Source organism: Juglans microcarpa x Juglans regia, chromosome 3S (genome assembly GCF_004785595.1).
Source record: "Juglans microcarpa x Juglans regia isolate MS1-56 chromosome 3S, Jm3101_v1.0, whole genome shotgun sequence".
NCBI lineage: Eukaryota > Viridiplantae > Streptophyta > Magnoliopsida > Fagales > Juglandaceae > Juglans > Juglans microcarpa x Juglans regia.
The window spans coordinates 22505864-22523746 of NC_054599.1; the positions used below are offsets into that span (position 1 = coordinate 22505864).

The 17883-nt window shown below is 34.7% G+C and overlaps 1 protein-coding gene across 3 annotated transcripts; it reads right to left on the minus strand.

The window, feature by feature from the left end:
• Window positions 1-5497: 5497 nt before the first annotated feature.
• Window positions 5498-16898, minus strand: LOC121257464 (brefeldin A-inhibited guanine nucleotide-exchange protein 1-like). Of its 3 annotated transcripts, none has more exons than XM_041158465.1 (11): window positions 15423-16898; window positions 14841-15158; window positions 12369-12699; window positions 11684-12106; window positions 10995-11287; window positions 10082-10358; window positions 9268-9770; window positions 8636-8957; window positions 7936-8296; window positions 6801-7483; window positions 5498-6284 (listed from the first exon to the last, which is right to left on the minus strand). In XM_041158465.1, the coding sequence occupies exons 1-11, from the start codon at window positions 16472-16474 to the stop codon at window positions 5682-5684; spliced, it is 5166 nt and encodes a 1721-aa protein (XP_041014399.1). In that variant the 5' UTR covers window positions 16475-16898; the 3' UTR covers window positions 5498-5681. The 3 variants fall into 3 exon arrangements, with proteins under 3 accessions (XP_041014399.1, XP_041014398.1, XP_041014400.1); XM_041158464.1 differs by having other exon boundaries at window positions 6750-7483; XM_041158466.1 differs by lacking the exon at window positions 15423-16898 and having other exon boundaries at window positions 12369-12709; window positions 14841-15012.
• Between the last annotated feature and the right edge of the window lie 985 nt (window positions 16899-17883).

A 17883-nucleotide genomic window follows, 5' to 3' on the forward strand; every position in this document is an offset into this window, starting at 1 on the left:
ACGACTTTAATTTGATGCGCATTGATCATCAGAGAAGTAACAAAGAAAAAATTTAATTATAAACGATTATGCGCATTAATATACGCATCTATTTAATATGATTGATCAGAAAATAAATTTTATTGAAAATAATACTAATTTAAATTTAGAATATAAAGACAACAATATTAATACGTATATTGGTATGTAAACTTACTTTTACATAGTAAAAAGTTAACAATAAATATGACTTACCCATATCTATCATATATACTACTCATTTGTCAACCTATTATAGACAACAGTACATTAACTAATCACCATCATCTTTTAAAAATTAGATTCAAATGATATTAGTGTAAGGTCTTCGCACAACATGTTCGACAAAAGTGAGTTCTAAGAGTGGACTGACTTCATGTACTTGGATCATCAAGACCGTCACTACATAATTAGGTTAAAACTGACCATGATGTCTTTTTCTGTAGGCAGAATATCCCCCAACTTGGGTTCTGTTTCATACAACATTTTCAACACTACAGAAATTAAGAAAAAATAATAATAATAAATTAGGAATATAACGTGTGGAATTAATTTCCTTGCCTTCACATTCAAAAAGGATTGAGTGAAGGACTTTGACGATGATATACTAGTACTGCTACTGTATGGTCGGTAATGTCATTTTAAAGTTACGTTTGGATTTAGAAAGTATTTCATCTCATCAAATCATTAAAATTTTTTTAAATTCTTACACAAAATATAATAAATAATTTAATTTTTTCAAATCCCAACTCAACTTTTCTAAATTCTAAAATAATAACAATATTAAAAAATAATATTTTAATAATATTTTTTTTAACTTTTATATTTCATTTAAAATCATCTTTTTTTCATCTCTGAATCCAAAACCAGCCCTAAAAGTTGGAAGATAATGGCCAAGAGAATACAAAAAAAATAGTGTTAAAATTCCGCCTGTTGTTTTGTAGAAAATATAGGTACTACATGACTCAAAAAAAGGTATCATCTTTCATCATCGTTATTATATATACCTTTATTATATTTAAAGTCCATGCCTCATGATGAGCCTATCAATTAAGCCGATCATGATTCAAAAATGGGCTTTCCATATGATAGATTAACCATCACAGATCATCTCAATTTCAATTTCTTGTTCAAATTGGATAGTCCAATTCGATACCGCGCCAAATGGGAAAATAGACAATTGAATTCAGTCATGTCACTACAAGATAAATAAGTATGTGTGATGAAAATGATTATTTACGATAAAAATATACTCATTTTAACAGAAAATAGTCATTTTTACAAGAAATAGTTAGGCACAATTAAGCAGTTTTCTTGTAGTGCATATACGAGAGATTTCACTATTCATAGATAAACGTGACAAAAATAAGTATTTGTACTAATGTTATTATATAAATATAAAAGGAACCATTTAAAGATATATAGTACTTTAATATAAAAGTAATTTTATAGGCATGATTATATATATATATATATATATGTATGTATAGTCACACATTCAATAAATTTTTGTTAAACCGATCGAGTTTGACTATTTCACGATTCATGTTAAACGGAGTATTCATTTATTAATGTTGGATTGTAATATAGTAAGCCTACTCAATTTGAAAAATTATATATTGAATTGTTCACTTTGAATTGTGGACTTGTTCAATAGTAATTTAATAAGAGTACTTGGATTTTAAGGAGATGCCATTGCATATAATAACATTCAATTTTACTTGGATATGAAAAGATTTCCATCCTAAGACGGTAAGACCACCATAATCTATAATCACAAAGTTGAATTTGATTTACTTTTCTTGGGAGGCTTATATACTCATGAAAAATTCACATTTTCTAGTTTTTAGCAAGTCACTTTTCAACAACATTAAATAACAAACTCTCTAAATCTATCACTATTCCATTTAAATATCTATTTGTAATTTTTATTTATACATTTGTCCAATGCAATATTGGCCGTATAGATCACTTAAAGATCAGTGATCAAATATTTTTGGCTAGCCAGTGAAACTGGCTACATTTGGCCAGCCGAAAAGCCCAAAACTAAATTTATTGTAGCTTTGTTGAGTTTACTATAAGGTGTTTTTGAGCTGGCTAGCCAAACGTTCATTAGATTTTATCTAGGGTTAGCTCACTACAAGTGTTCTAATACTAGCTTGTTTATTGACACACCAAATACACCATTGATATAGAACAGGGCCAGCTCAATAGGTTTGGGGCCTAAGGTAAAATTTTGATTGAGACTTTTTTAAAAAGTAAAATTAATTTTTAAAAGTAAAATTAAATATATTAATTTTTTTAATTGAATAAATATATTAATTTTAATTTTTTATATTATATTTTTATTTAAAAATAATTTATATCGTTTGGCAAAGTAAAATTACTAATTAAGATTTTATAATACTTTTTCAACTAATAACCAACTTAATCTTTATTAGAAAACTTTCGATTTAGAGAGGATTTTATCAAATCTAGTTTTACAAGACGTGCTTTACACTCATAGAGCCCTTGGGAAGATAATTGTTCTCAGCTATTATCAGATGTTCTCAAATTCTACTTTTTTTCTTCTCATTTCTCAAAATCCAATAAAACACCTTAACTCAAACTATTTCATTACTATTTACAAACTATTTTATTACTATTCACAAATATCATGATATATTTTTAGTATCCAAATGAGCCATAGAAGCAATTATAATCATTATTGTCAATAAAGTTATATAAATAACCTACACATTTGGGAAAAGTGAGCCCTTGCCTCTATAAAAGATTATACAAAAAAAATTTATAAATACTCGAAAATTAGATTTTACTATTTATAATTTTTACATTATATATTAAACTAATAATGACAAAAAAGAAGCCTATTCTTAGAATGAGAATACCTGAAATAATTATCATGTGGAATACTTTCAAAACTAATAATAACATTATATTTATTTGATATTTTGGATATTCTCATTGAATTAATTAATTTTTTTTAATTAGATATTTTTTCTATTTAAACAATTCTACTTAATTTTTTTTATCTGGGACCTTCCTCCACTAGGGCCTTAGGCAATTGCCTAACTTGCCTAATGAAAGAGCTGGCTTGATATAGAATCGTACCATGTAAAAAATATTTATATTTTTTTACAATAAATGGTATACATATTATAAGTTGTAGAACTCGATCGACTCATACGATCACGAGAATCCATGTATGTGATATATATCCTTTGTCTTGGTGGGTTGCAATTAATTTTAACTCAAAATATGCTGAAATGAAGAGGTTTTGAAGAGTTCCAAAGGCTAGTATTTTTCTACACGAAGTGTTTGTCTTTGTCCTAAATTTTTTTACTCAAAAATAATGTTGAAGGTTGTTCTAATTAATAATTAAATCGCTGACCAAGAATGATTCTAAAGTATAAGTCAGTAGTACGTCGGTAGTGGTCAATTCCAAGCTGTTTAATTGATTGTTCAAATCAAGCCTACCTCTCAATAAAACAATACACAAGTCAGTGGCAGAAGGGACGACGTTCCAAAATGTGCAGTAAAAGATAAAGAAATAAGGAAAATGATCAAGAAATAAACTATGAGATTTGGTCATGACGACGACTCATGCTGCATGCTATCCTTTTTTTTTTTTTCCCACCTTTTCTCTCCCACCAACCCCCCGACAATCCTCTCTCCTCCGGGACTCTAATCTTCTTTTCTAGATAGATTCTTTGCAAGTATATTCAATTGATTCATGGTGTTTTATTCCCCCACTGGGGTGGTAAAAATATATATGCAAATGATCTATATGTATACGGCACTTTTGCTCTCCACATCTAATTATACAGTCATGATTTTTATCTCGAATTCTTCTACTCAGCAGTTTTATACCACACAAATGTTAATGTGAGTTTTTATTTTTTATTTTATTTTTTTCTCAACAGGTGAATGGTATAGGGTTGTTGAATAGTATTTTTCTTTCTACCTCTCCTCAACACCTCTCCTAATTAGAGCTGTAAATCGGTCCGGTTCGGTCTGAATTTTCGGTACATCATTTTCTCAAAACCGAACATCCATAGGGATTAGACCGGACTGGTAGCTATCTGTCCGGCCTAATTATTTTATTTTATTTTTCATTTTTTTACAAATAAATTAATACAAAAATTATTTAAATTACTAAATTAAAATTAAGTGAATTATTAATGTGAATTATGTAACTAACGAATTAAAAAAATATTTTGCTATAATTATATTTATAATGTTGATAGTTACTACTTACTAACTTAGACTTTACTCTTTAGTATGCATAATTTTAATAATGTCATACATTTTATATATAATTAATGAATATTAAATAATTTCATTATACATAGATTATCCAAGCTTGCTTGCAACTTAGGTATTTAAAAAAAACAAATTGCCTAATTACTTTAATTAAATGTAAATAGTAGAGTATGTATGAATGTATGATGTATTAACTAATTACATATAATGACATAAATTATCACATGATTTATAATTTATTATTAATTGATAGCATATATTATTTTATATGGTCAATGATAATAAATTAGATGAAAATTATATCATTAACTTATATAATTATTATATAAAAATAATATATTAAATTATTAAAAATATTTTAAATATATAGGAATTCGGAGAAAATAAACAATTCAACTTTTTCAAATTTTAAAACAAAAATAATATTAAAAATTATATTCTAACAATATTTTATTTAACTTTTTAATTTTAATCTCAATTCATCTTATTTCATCTCTCATCTCTGAAAACAAACGAGGCAGTTGCAAAATTAGTACCTGGGCTAAAAATTATGACCATCTCCGTAGTGATACTCTCATGGCATCACTTTTTTCGATTTATTGGTGTCTTTTGGGTCCTCCCCATACGTTTGTAACATTTGATATTAGGAATATATCATCATCAATTTTTCAAAACATATAAAAGCAAAATGGTTGTGGTCTTTGGTAGATTAGAAAGAATGTTGTATGTAGTAGTATTTTTTTTTCTTTTTTCTTTTTTAATAAAAAGAGGCAAAAGCCCCAACTTTATTAATAGCCTCACTAAGGTGGAGGAAAGCCACAGATACAGCAACAACAAAAAAATTAAAAATTAAAAACAAAAAAAACACTAGCATCTAATATAAGGAAGACCTCATTTATCAATACGTACAAAGCCACAAAAACGTCTCCCTCCAAATTCCTCACCCTGAAAATCTAAACTCCAACCCTTTGCACCCTCCTTAGCAAGAAGATCCGCAACCATGTTAACTTCTTGGACATTCAGCAAATGAAACAGTAGTAGTAGTATTCACTCTAAAATACTTTTGTTTATTTTTAAGCAAATACAAGTACAATAGTTAAAAAAAAACAGTAGGGTGGGGGAAATTATAAAGGGACAAGAGATCTTTACCACTATCAAATCAGGGTAAAAAAAAATGGAAAAAAATCTGAGAGAGGTCATGAGAATAGTTCAATGATATGGAACTTGAGAAGATTTTCAGTTTATCTAATTAGCAAGTAGCTCATACATACTATTTAGGAGGTAAAAATAAATAAATAAGGCTCAGTATATTTTACAAAAATAATAAATAGCTGGCACGAGCCATTAGGACAAAATAAATAGATGGCGTATGTGTAATATATATAACACAAAATAAAATATCATTCCATTATTATTGGGCCTATACATGATTGGAACACATTGCGTAGGACACGCTGGACTTCTCCAGAACTATGCTCGCTCTGCACAAGATCTACCAACAAAGGAAAGAGTTGTGAAACGTACCTCCTAAAGGACTCCGTGTCCAAGCCACTTAGGCCCCATAATGCTGAGACTGCTAAAGAAGTCCTGGCCCCTAATTCTTCCTTTTTTGCCTGGCCCAAAGGAACATTGCAGTGTAGCACCCGCAGATTCGCTGAGTTTTGCTCGTCAGAGTGAGAACCAGTACAGTTCAAGTATATCTGCAATATCTTTTGACATACGACCACAAGTTCTGATTCAATGTTCATCTCCTCAGACACGGATGGATTATCTGCAAGTAACTTTTGGAGAAAGTTGAGGTAATTCTGGTAAGACACGTTTTCAAAATGAACCAGGGGTGGCTCAGAGAGCTCCAGGATAGAGCACACTATTGGCAGCTTCTTTTGCAGGATTTTCTCAGAGTTAAGTTCGTGGGCATGTGATGAGATAAAAGAGAAAAATTCCTGGAGGATCACGATGTTGTCCACCGACAAGGATTCTGGGTGTGTAAGATCAGTCACAACCTGAAATTAGGAAAGGTTAAAGGGTATTACACTTTGTCACATCAATCCAACTTCAGAGACAAATCCACTGGAATATTTTTATCAAGGTAAGTAGACGCAGGAGGACAATTCACGGGTAAAACCATCAGGATAAAAAGTTGTATTTTTTGCCATGGGATGAAGATATAACCTACGACAAATGCAGCATCATGCTAGACTTAAAACATATAAGTCAAGTATAATATTAGCTAAAATATGAAGGGTACCACCATGGCTGGCTTTTATGACAATTTTTAACTATTCAACTGGTTAAGAAAGTATATGAGATGAGATAGCATGAGGATTCAACAAACCCACAATCCTACTTCCAATATACTGTTGGAAACTATGTATTCACAAAATCCGAACTCAGTATCCATATTCAATCAGTATTTTCAGATCATGACAACCACACTTAGATGTTTATGTATTTGCGTGTGTGAGCACCTTTATATGGGTATATAATAATGTATCTGCGCATAAAGATGGAGGAGGAACCTGCACAATATGCAACTGTGTAGCTATATGACTCTTAATTCTTGAAACTGCATATCGTGCAGTCTGCAGAATACCATCCTTGAGATCATCGTTTGTCAACATATGATCAGAAGATGTTTCTAAGTCAGCGTAAGATTGCGCATTGTCAGGCACCTCAATGTTATCCATGGATCTCAAGGCTGTCATAAGCACGGGCACTGTTGATGTGGCTGCTTCCTTCAAAGCCAGAAAAATCTCTTTCCATTCATGTAGTGAGAGCCTGTTGCACAAATCACTAGCCAAACGCATCAAAGCAGCAACCCCAGTGCTAGCAAGACCTTGAACAGGATTTCTTATAAATCCTGCAAGTATTGATACCACACCTGGTAGTTGAGACCTGACTACATCAAAAAAACTGACAAAAAGATCTACTAGACACTGTGCTGCGACAGCAGAAGTTTCAGAGTCCCATCTACTTCCTTCAGAATGCAGAGATCTTGAAGCTGGTGAATACTCTTGATCTTCAACTTGCTTCTCTCTCTTGTCCAAATGAGAAATAAATATGGGGAAAACCACAGAATTGAAGACACCGGTCCAAAAGTGGTCTGAAAAAAGATGACCGTGATCCCTCAGAATGTTAAAAAGCACTTCCAAAGAACTCTTTCTTATAGCCGATCTGGGGTCAGATGTTAGTTTTGACAACCCTGAAACAATTGAAGTAAGAATATCATATACTTGAAACGAAAAAAGATGCATTGAAAACCCAACCAGCCCCGACCGCACAAAAAACAGTGCATCAGTCTTCATATGGGATGGAAAGTGCCGAAAGAAGACACAGGTTATCACCATAACATTAAGGCTCACATGTAGGGGTTATCACCATAACATATAAATCCGTAAGGAGACTAATGATGTTATGGGTAATGTGAAAGTCAACGCCCAAAATGGACTTGGTTTGATAATTGTAACTATAAAAAGTGCCATTTTTACTCAGTTTAAAATGAGATAACTGAAATAATCTATATACATAGAGTTAAAACATAGATCCCTGCATGCATTTAGATAAGATCATAGATCAGTCACTCTGTCAGTAGTCAGGGTCAGCCATCAATCATGACTGGCGTGCAGTACTAGCTTTCGCTGTGAATCAAGTTACCTATTAGCAAAGGGACCCAAAAGGATGTGTGCTCGTCTTTATCAGTAAAAGTATGTATATCTGAAGCATCTGCATCTCCAACTGGATTGAATGAACAATCAACCTTGCTGTTCTCATTCCAAACAAGTCCTCTCTCAGCAAGCTTCACAGCACAGAAGTGGAGAAATGCAATGGCATTGAGGCTAACGTCACTATTAGATCTGCTATTTGCGAATGTTATGAGGCACCTAAAGCAATCTGTAAAAGTCATTGTCTCCGTCTCTGTAGCATAAGAGAAATATTCTCGTACTATTTTTTCCAGTGTCTCAAAGGCCAACAAGACTATACTCTTCTGCTCATCAGCTGCAGCAGCTGTAAAAACCTAAGAAACCAACAGAACTGCGTAAGAAGCAAGACACTTATAGACAGAATCAGCCGCTTCTCTAGCAGTTTTGAAGGATAGTTTAACATCACTTTTCCCCTCTAGAACAAAATGGGATATGTGGATGGACCGACCAGTTTTCAAATAGGGAGATTCAATGAGTCAACTGGTGACGGCTAACTCCAGCCATCCGTACTATCACATGCAACATACAAAATAATTTCTCAAGAATCAGTAGGTGAAAATATCCCGTTTCTTGCCAAAATTCCAATTAATTTTTATGTAATGTGGGCTAAAACATCTATGACATCAGAAATTGATAAACCAATGCCAACATACCATAAGAACACTTTTCCAGCCAGATTTTACATTACTAACACGGCTGAGGACCATCTGTGAGATGCACCGTACTATTAGCTCCCTGATTTCTGTACAGCTGCTTTTCTGCATAACAATCACAAATGGTTGAAGAAATTCGTTCTGGAAGTTGTAATTTGCCAATTCCTCGCGCTCTAAAAATTTCATAGCAAGCTGCCTCAGGGAATCCATGACAAATATTGCCACTGAGAGATTTTCTGACAGTCCAACTGAAACAAAGAAATCAGAGAGAACATTCCATATGCGAGACCACACTAATCTGATGCGATTCATGTTATAGTGCCTGCAAAAGAGCAATGATTTAATCATAAAATCCATACCACTCTCATTGGGAGTCCGGGACAAGTGAGGTATTTAAAAAATACACCAATACTCTAATAAGAAAATCAAAATAAAAGAAAATCAAAATAAAAAAGGTTCCCTTGGAACTCCAGCAACTGCCCATCTACATTTGGTTCATTAAAACTCGAGTCTAATGCATCAAGATTACATTAGATGTAAAGATTTGCTATTATTACATTCTCATACCGCATCAAATCTAAGAAAAATCATGAATTCGCAAAATAATCATCAAATAACAGGGGGAATCTTACGCTATTTCGACTAGCTTTGTCAGGCTGAATACCCGAGGGTCTGTTGGAGACTGCAACTCTGCCATGGAAACTTTGCACAGGGCCTTAACAAAAGCTATTATTGCTTCACTGTTCAGCCTTTGGCTATGAGCAAATACATGGTTCAACTCAAGATTCCCAATCTGGTCCAGCAAACTCAAGTTTGAAATGAAGTTATTAATCTGTTCTGGAGTTACTAATCCTGAAGTATTGACTCCAACAGTGGTGCTGTCATATGAGACCCCACGAACAACAGCCACCACAGCTGGATTCTGTAGAGTTCCTTTCTTCTTTAAATTAGGAAAACCCAACGGTTTTGGTGTTTTTTCCTCTATTTCACCATTAGAAACAGTAAGAAATGATGCATCAGTCGGTGCACCCTCACCCAACAGTTGCAGATTCTCAATTCGGGAAAGGCATGTTAATATGTGTTCCCATGCTTCTTGAAGAAAATTACCATCTTCGATGGCAATTGATATTATTGCCTGTACAGAAGAAAAAATGTAGGTAAAAGAGCATTGCATGGGGAATGAATGAAATAAATTATGGTACAACAATCTTAACATCTAAATAAACTTGACTCTGATTGGAACGATCCTAAATGAAATATTCCACTCTGTTTAATGAATTATATATGGCTAAATGTCTGGAAAGAAAAGGCATAAAATTACAGTGCACAAAGATCCAATCCGTTCCACCTTTAAATGCATATGTTCTACCCTTAATTTATTCCTGCAGTGGCTCATCTTTTGAACAAAACTTGGAGCAAGATTTTCCACAACCATTGCATGCTTACCTTAACAGCATCAACATTTTTTTGCTTCATATCTGCTGCAGCACAATGTAGATAAGTAAACTTGGCTACAGATGTCACAAAAGCATCTCTCTGGGTCTGCAGCCCCATCACTGCAGTAGCATGTGCAGCATGTCGAAAGCCCTGTAAGCATTGAGAAGTAGTATGCCTGTCAATGCTTTGATCGAGCGTTACACTGAATGCAGCAAGCATAGGACCCCAGCAAACCTCAAGCATAAACCTCAATATTGCTACATCAGTGACAGCATGATAAACTGACCTGTGACATCAAAGGATAGTGAATTTCTAATCATAACAGGGCTCAAGGAAAGGACATTTCAGGGCTCAAGAGAAAATAAAATAAAAAAACTGAAAACATAGGTGTCTCACATTCACTGGATAAAATTTCCTCAATTATCAACCTATGTATCTCATTCTGTGGCAGAAACAGCAAGAGAGAGAGAGAGCTTGTTCTTTTAATGAAATATAGAACATTGTATAACTCTAATGGAAGATCTGCAAGCTACTGGCAGTGTGGAAGAAGTGAGGGATTATACATCAAAGGATGAGGAAAAAACTAGTCATAAGTAATGAAGAGCGGGTTGCGGATTATCAAAGGAGGTGTTTTAGAGGGAAAAAGTCAAGGGCTCTATAGTTGAGGGTGTAAGGGGCACAAAGTTTTTCCATTGAGTGGCTAGCTCAAATTTAGGTTGCGCCTTTATGCTTTTTAATGAAGCTAACTAATAAAAAAAATGACCAAGCAGAAAGATTATATGCCCTAAAACCACAGCAACACATCCCATCCTCCCAAGCCCCATTGATCCTCTTTTCACAACAAGACCCTCCTTGTAAATGACTTACAAGTTCCAAAATGTAATGTAAAAACAGCTATTAATTATGTCATATCTCAGCTTACTCAGATTTTCCAGATTTTTCCTTAAACTGCTCCTGGATGTGCCTTATGAGAAGCCCATTTGCGCCCAATGCTTTCTCTTCAATTTGCTTCCCAGTGACTAGATTGAGTTTGCCACCCATGCCCAATAATCTATTAAAGCTGCTAGCTTGTTTGCTCTGTGGTGCAGAAGACTCATCACTCATCTTAATTTCAGTTCTAATAATTTGATCATAAAGGGTGCCAAGATACTCTTCTGGTAAATCCTTTCCATCATCTATTCCTCGGTTGTTTCTGATAAAATCAGACTTCGTCATCTGGTCAGCCAACCAATGCAGGAAGGAATCATAAGAGGATAATTTTTTTTATGTGTCATAAGAGAATAAAAATTAGTCCTACATTCATAATTAATCAAAAACAAATTTTCCATATTTTTTTTCTTGAAAACTTAGGTAAAAAACATTATATGTTCTTTTTATAGACATGATCATGTTCTTTTAAGTACTTTAATCCATTATTTAAAATCTTCCAGAAAGATAACAAATGAGATCTTGGGAAATCTTATATCATGTCTTTAATGGAGACACTATTTTAAATTCAATAAAAAACCACACACAAATAAATATTCATTCCAAAATTGACGTAGATACATCAGTGGTAATGGAGAATTTAAAAGGTTTGAAAGAGGACAGATTGCTAAAGGTTGAGCATACCTTATCTTTTACCATGTTATTATGGGCATCTGTGTTGAGCATTATCACAGAGTAGGCAAGAACATAAGCAGTATCAGCACTAGTAAATGAGTTTGGGTTGCATTTGCAATAGCCCTCAGCAAACTTCTCCATGATGCGGTCAATCTTCTGCGCCTCTCCAGGTAACCTGAAGCCCCCGAGGAAAAACCTTATAGCTTCACCGAAATACATTCCTTCGAAATTAAATGAGTCTACATAAGCATGCATGACCTTTAAGGAAAATGCCTCCCTTTCACCCATATAATCACCAATCATGGTTTCATTGAGGCCAGAAGCATTCTTCAGGAAATAAGCCACGGCTTCTGGAGAACCACCAATTCTTTTGGTGCTTATCAGAAACTGAATTCCCTTGGAAGGTTTCCTATTGAAAAGAGAGATACCTTTCTGCAATTAACCCAAAGGTTGTCACTAAAGAATGAACCAAAATATATCCTGGATAAGAAAAAAAAAATGACAGAAAAGTTGGAGTAATAGGGATAAGAAAGTTATAACACAGCAACCAATCAACTGAAAGGATAAATTATAAATGGAACTCCTAGGACAGCAGATTATTAATAGGTGCATACTCCATCAGTACATATTATAAATGGCAGATATAATATTGCCAGAGTGATTATGCTGCCACTCCAAAAAAAAAATATTAAACCTGGAGTTCAATTTTATAAGCTCGGTGTTGCTCAAGGGTAGAAGCATCAGAAAATTCAGAATTCACTTCTGGATGTAGCTCATAGTCAGGAGCAGTTGCATCTTCTCCATTTAGGGTCAAATGATTCTCGGAAGTATCACTTTCATAACTCTTTGGCAGATACGAGTCTCCTAATCTGAGATGTTGGTCCATCCAGGCTCCCATTGACTTAATGATGCTAACTAAGCACTTTACCGATTCATGCCGAAAAGTGATATCCTGTGCTGGAGACAACGTTGTTGCTGAACCAGAAGGCGGTCCTAGAGCAGTTTTCAGGAGGCCATTGACAACCCTGCAAATATCTGATGGAATTATAAGGGTTTTAATACATTTTACTAAACCCAATTCCAAAAGTTAACAATGGGAAAGGTTTAAAATAATATATTATATACGAGAGAGAGAGAGAGAGAGAGAGAGGAACACCCAATGAGTTCTAATCCCTTGATACGAAAAAAAAAACAGGATTAAATAGCTCCAAAATAGAGAAAATGGGTTCAATCTAAGACATATGAACATAGGAAAAACCTTGAGTAGTCTAATGTAACCAAATGATCCAGAGTTAAAATCAGGCCCAATTTAGATTCAAATAGAACTCCAAACATGGCCTCTAAAGGGATTATAAGGGGAATGATCCATATTGGTCCCACCAATGATACTCCTCCAAGGGGTCCTCGATTCTTCTCACCCAACTGACATACTAAGAAGGTGCAATAGTTGGCAGTTCAATAGGTTGCTAATAACATTGGAAAATAATTCACTACAGTCAACTTCTGTTGGCAATTTCAGATCCAGAACCTTCCAGTAAGTTGAAGTGTGGGAGGAGTTCTGTTGTATTAATTCAAAATAGAATTTTACAGAAAAGGCCTGCAGTCAAGATCCTCGGATTGCAAGGCAATATTTCTCCCTTTCATTCAATATGTTCAACTAAGCTCTAAACAATCTATAATCATCATTTTCAAGATATTTCTTTGGCCATGAAATTGCATTACATTTTAAATTCTTATGAGTCTCTGGAAATTTTTTGTGTTCCTTGTTTAGTTGGTTTTCAGCTATTGTACTTAATGGAGGGGCAATACATGAGTTTTTGTCCTCGTTTTTCTAGCTTTAGAATGTATTTAGGTGTTTTTTTTGTATACTTACTGTGTACATAGGCTGCGTCTATGGCATTTGATGAATAAAATTTTTACTTATCAAAAGAAAAATTCTTATGAGCAAGAACAGCACTCCCACTATTTTACCTTGAAGTGATTATCAGAGTTGCAATCTTCAAATTCAAACTCCTAAATAAAACAAAAAATAACTAAACAACATACGAGTATTTTGCCCATGCCCAGTTATCATTTTTGAGCTTATAAGATTTGTTAATTAAGAGCCTCTAATAATAGCCTTTAGGAGAAACTTCCTACAGATTCCCTTCATTTTACATATGTTTTTGGAAAATGTGGTTAGTAACCTCCTCTGCTTTGCCCAGGTTGAGATGCAGTCATTGTGCTCCTCTTTTTAAGGAGTAACATTCTGTGTTATGACAAGTTTGGGATCAAGTCCCTCTGTTAGAAATTCCATCCACGTGGAAAATTATTTTTTCTCATTTCTAAAAGCAAAACTAAAATTAAATATATACGAACCTTTTTATAAAAAAAAATGGTGCATGGAGGGGAGGTCTCCCCTCCCCGCCTAGCCACCACAAGGTATATGGCCACCCTTGTGGTGGCCAAGCTCAAGTCAACTAGTGGTGGCTGACCAGGCTACCCCATGGTGGCTAGAGCACAGGGCCACCACCTTGTGGCCAAGGGAGGAGGAGAGACCTCCCTTCCCAGTGCCTCTTTTTTGTTTTTTTTTTTTTTTTAACTTTTTTAAAAAATTTCCATGTGGTAGTAATGTTCTCTGTTAGTTAAGGTGGATGGACTTTCTAAAGGAGGGGCTTGATTTAAAAATATCGAAGCACGGGTTAGAAAAATGCACAAAGGCCAAATCTCAACCTGAGCAAAGCACAAGGGGTTATTAACCAAGTTTTCCTAAATTTTTTACTTCTAAATTATGTGTGATTAATGTAGGATTCGCATGATGTACCCACCGAACCCTCACACCTATGTGGAGTCATACTAATTTGTGAGGCAAATACTATGTTTAGTTTCTAACTTTGAGGGCACATTAAAATAGTTATCTGCCTGTATTCCGTGAGCCCAAAGAAAAAGTCACAAAATATTAATTAAAGGTCAGGGCAGTAACAGTATTAAAGACTTCCTTCAAGAGAGTTAAATCTAGGGAACCTGTGAAAATGAAAAGGTTGCCTGTATACTACTCCCCACACAAACTAAAGATCTTCCTCTTTCAAATTCATTAAAAAAAAAAATTGATATGTAAAATTCATTAAAGCCATAAAAATCCCTAATCTAAGGTCAATAGTGACACAGATATAGAGAAGTGTAATACCTTTCGAAAATGTTTGGAGCATCAACATCGCAGTCATAGTTGACAAATATGTCTACGATAATCTGGGGATCTTGAGAGACCTTCTCCAATAATTTGAGGACAGTCATTTTCTGCAAGAAACTTGGCTGGAGCACATTCTCAAGTACACGGAGGACAAGCATGGGAAAAAATATACCAATTTCTGCTTTCAACCCTGATCTAAATTTTGATAAAAGGCTCATAAATATAGAACACTGAAGCTGGAAAATAGCCATAACTGACAATGGACTGTTCTTTAACAACGATAAGCAAAGATACTGCTTGATAGCATCGAGAAACCTGCACCAAGTAAAAGAAATAGGATTCTTACAATCTGTCGAGTCTTTCAAGTTATACGGATAGTATCAAACACCACCCCCAGGCCCCACCCCCAAGGAAAAAAAACAAATTGAGGCGAGCCAGTAAGAATCATAAATCATATACTTGGTTCAGGTGTGAAATTAATCTCACAAATTTCAAAAAGAAAGCAAAAAGTGCAGAATCATGAAATGGGTCATTCCCAGAACTTTGATAAAGATCAAATATACAAGGAGAAGGATTTGCCTCTCATTGGTGCGCCACAGTGCACCACCATTTCCCATGACGACATTGAGCAGCTCCAAAGACAAAATTTTGCCCCTCAAGAAGATTTGGTCATCAGGGTGCTCTTGTGACGAGAACTTCATAGACCATTTACACAGATTCTTGAAAATCAAAAACCCATCCTCAATAATCTCACTGCCCCCATCGGTCGATTCATTCATTTCGTCTCCTTTGTTTGAAGTGTGCATATGCCCATTGCCATTTTGCTCGGATAATGAGCTAGTAATAGGTAACTGAGTATTTTTTTCAGCAAGACCTTCACTTGCACTAGCATCCATGACCTCATTGATGAAATTTTGAGAAAAATGTATGGAGCTACCTTCGTTCAAGTTTTTGTCAGTGAATTCCAACAATTCAGCAACGGAAACCCTTCGAAAGGGAGCACCTAGGTCCAGGGAGTCGTGCTCGACCCTGGTGAATACGATGACCATCATCTGAGCAAGAACCGACTTTGCACAAATCTGATTGGTGCCATTCAATCCGCCGAGATACACATTGTAGCAGGTCCTGACTACATGCACCAAATAATCGCCCCGGATAAAGACTCCGGGGGATCGAACGGCGGAAAGCAAAACACGGAGCACACCCAGCTCGATGGCTTCCTCTCCGAGACCAGCCGACCTGCACACGCCGTCAATCATCTTGTAAACAGAGGATGTGTTGTTGCTACTGGGATCGGGGCGGTCGATCTCGGCGCGTATGAGGTTGAGGGAGAATAAGCTGAAGGCGCAATCGAGGACGGGCTCGACGACCTTGACGTAGGCGGAATCGAGGGCCAGAATGAGGGGTTGGAGGAGCGAATCGGCATGGGAGGAGGAGAGGCCGAAGAGAGGGGAGGCGACGTCCGGAGTGGGGGAGTCGGAGAGCAATTCGAGAACATCTAGCGTGGATTTGCAGGCGGAGACGAGGTGGGAATGCTTGCGCCAAGCAGCGTTCTTGATGATCTTGTCCAGGTACGGGCCCAGTACCCGGCCGCACCGGGATGGCCCCCCTAGGGTTTGCGAAGCCGACATTTCCTTCCTCCTCTACTTTCTCGATTGGATGGGGATCAGTGGATGGATTCTCGCAGATCTTTTTCTTTCATTCACTCATTCAATTTGATGAGAAGCAATGCGGGAAGGAGAGTGTACCATCAAGCCACATTTGCGTTTACCTCCCGTCGGAAAGCAATGCTCGGCCGGCCGGCCTACACTGTGTATTGCTCACCGACACTATCTCTGACTCGTTTCCCTTGTGACCACGAATTCATAAAACTCCGAACACAGCCATCATATTGCTCGATTCATAAACCTTGTTCAAGACCAATCATATCTAACACTACTATCAGCTTCCCTTCCATAGTTCCATTCATAAAACCTTCTCATGCATGCATTTGAAAATACAACACAATTTTACGTACCTTCCAAATCAGGACGGCCTCACCGACATATCTCTGGGGTCAGGTTACAACGCTAAATAAACTTACTACTTTCTCCCACTATTTATTACTCTCTTTATTATTTTTAATTTTTTATTATTATTTTCTTTTATTTAATAGTGAAAGAAGTAATGAAGTTGAATATTTTTTAATTTTTTTTTTTAAGAACTAAGAATGTTAAAAAAATATTTAAAATAAGATAATAAAAAAAATTTTAAATACACTATAAAATAGTAAAGAAATGGTAAAAAATAATAAATTTATCATTATCGAATTACGTAATAAAATATATTTATAATTTTTATTTATGTAATAATACATATTAATGTCTCAGTGATTGAGATACTAAAAATTATAAGGTTTAAAATTTAAAAATAAATAAATAAAATGATTATAAAATTATAAATATATATATATAGCACTACTCAACTAAAGGTATCCTTAAACCATGCACCGACCTTTTTTCATTTTTTCTTTTAGGATAAAATGTTTGGTAGAGATAAAAATCTAACAAAAATAAATTTATATTAATATATCTTTTAATACGATACATTAAATTGTAAAATATTTTTTATCAAAAAATTGATCAATTGCATTAAGTAATATAATTGTATAAGTTAATCTACAAGATCTATAGGTAAATCTAGCACTTCTTTCTCATAAATTAATAGTATGAACACGTAGTTATTATAATATTATTTATCACATGAAAAATTATATTAAAAATTATTAAATCATACTATCATCTCTCTCTTATTAAAATTTTGCGTTGAAAATAAGAATTATTGTGATATTTGATGAGCAAGATCACATCATCACATAGAAGGATTGAGTGATATAAGACGATGTACATAATTCTTTATGTTAGAAAGCACAGTGGAAAATACTTCAAGCACAACTTACTAAGTTGCTCTACAAGTTTATCCAATTTAGCAAACCTCAAGCGTCTCATCTTAGTGGCAGAGTGTACTACGTAGTATAGATTAGAATAATACACAATACATC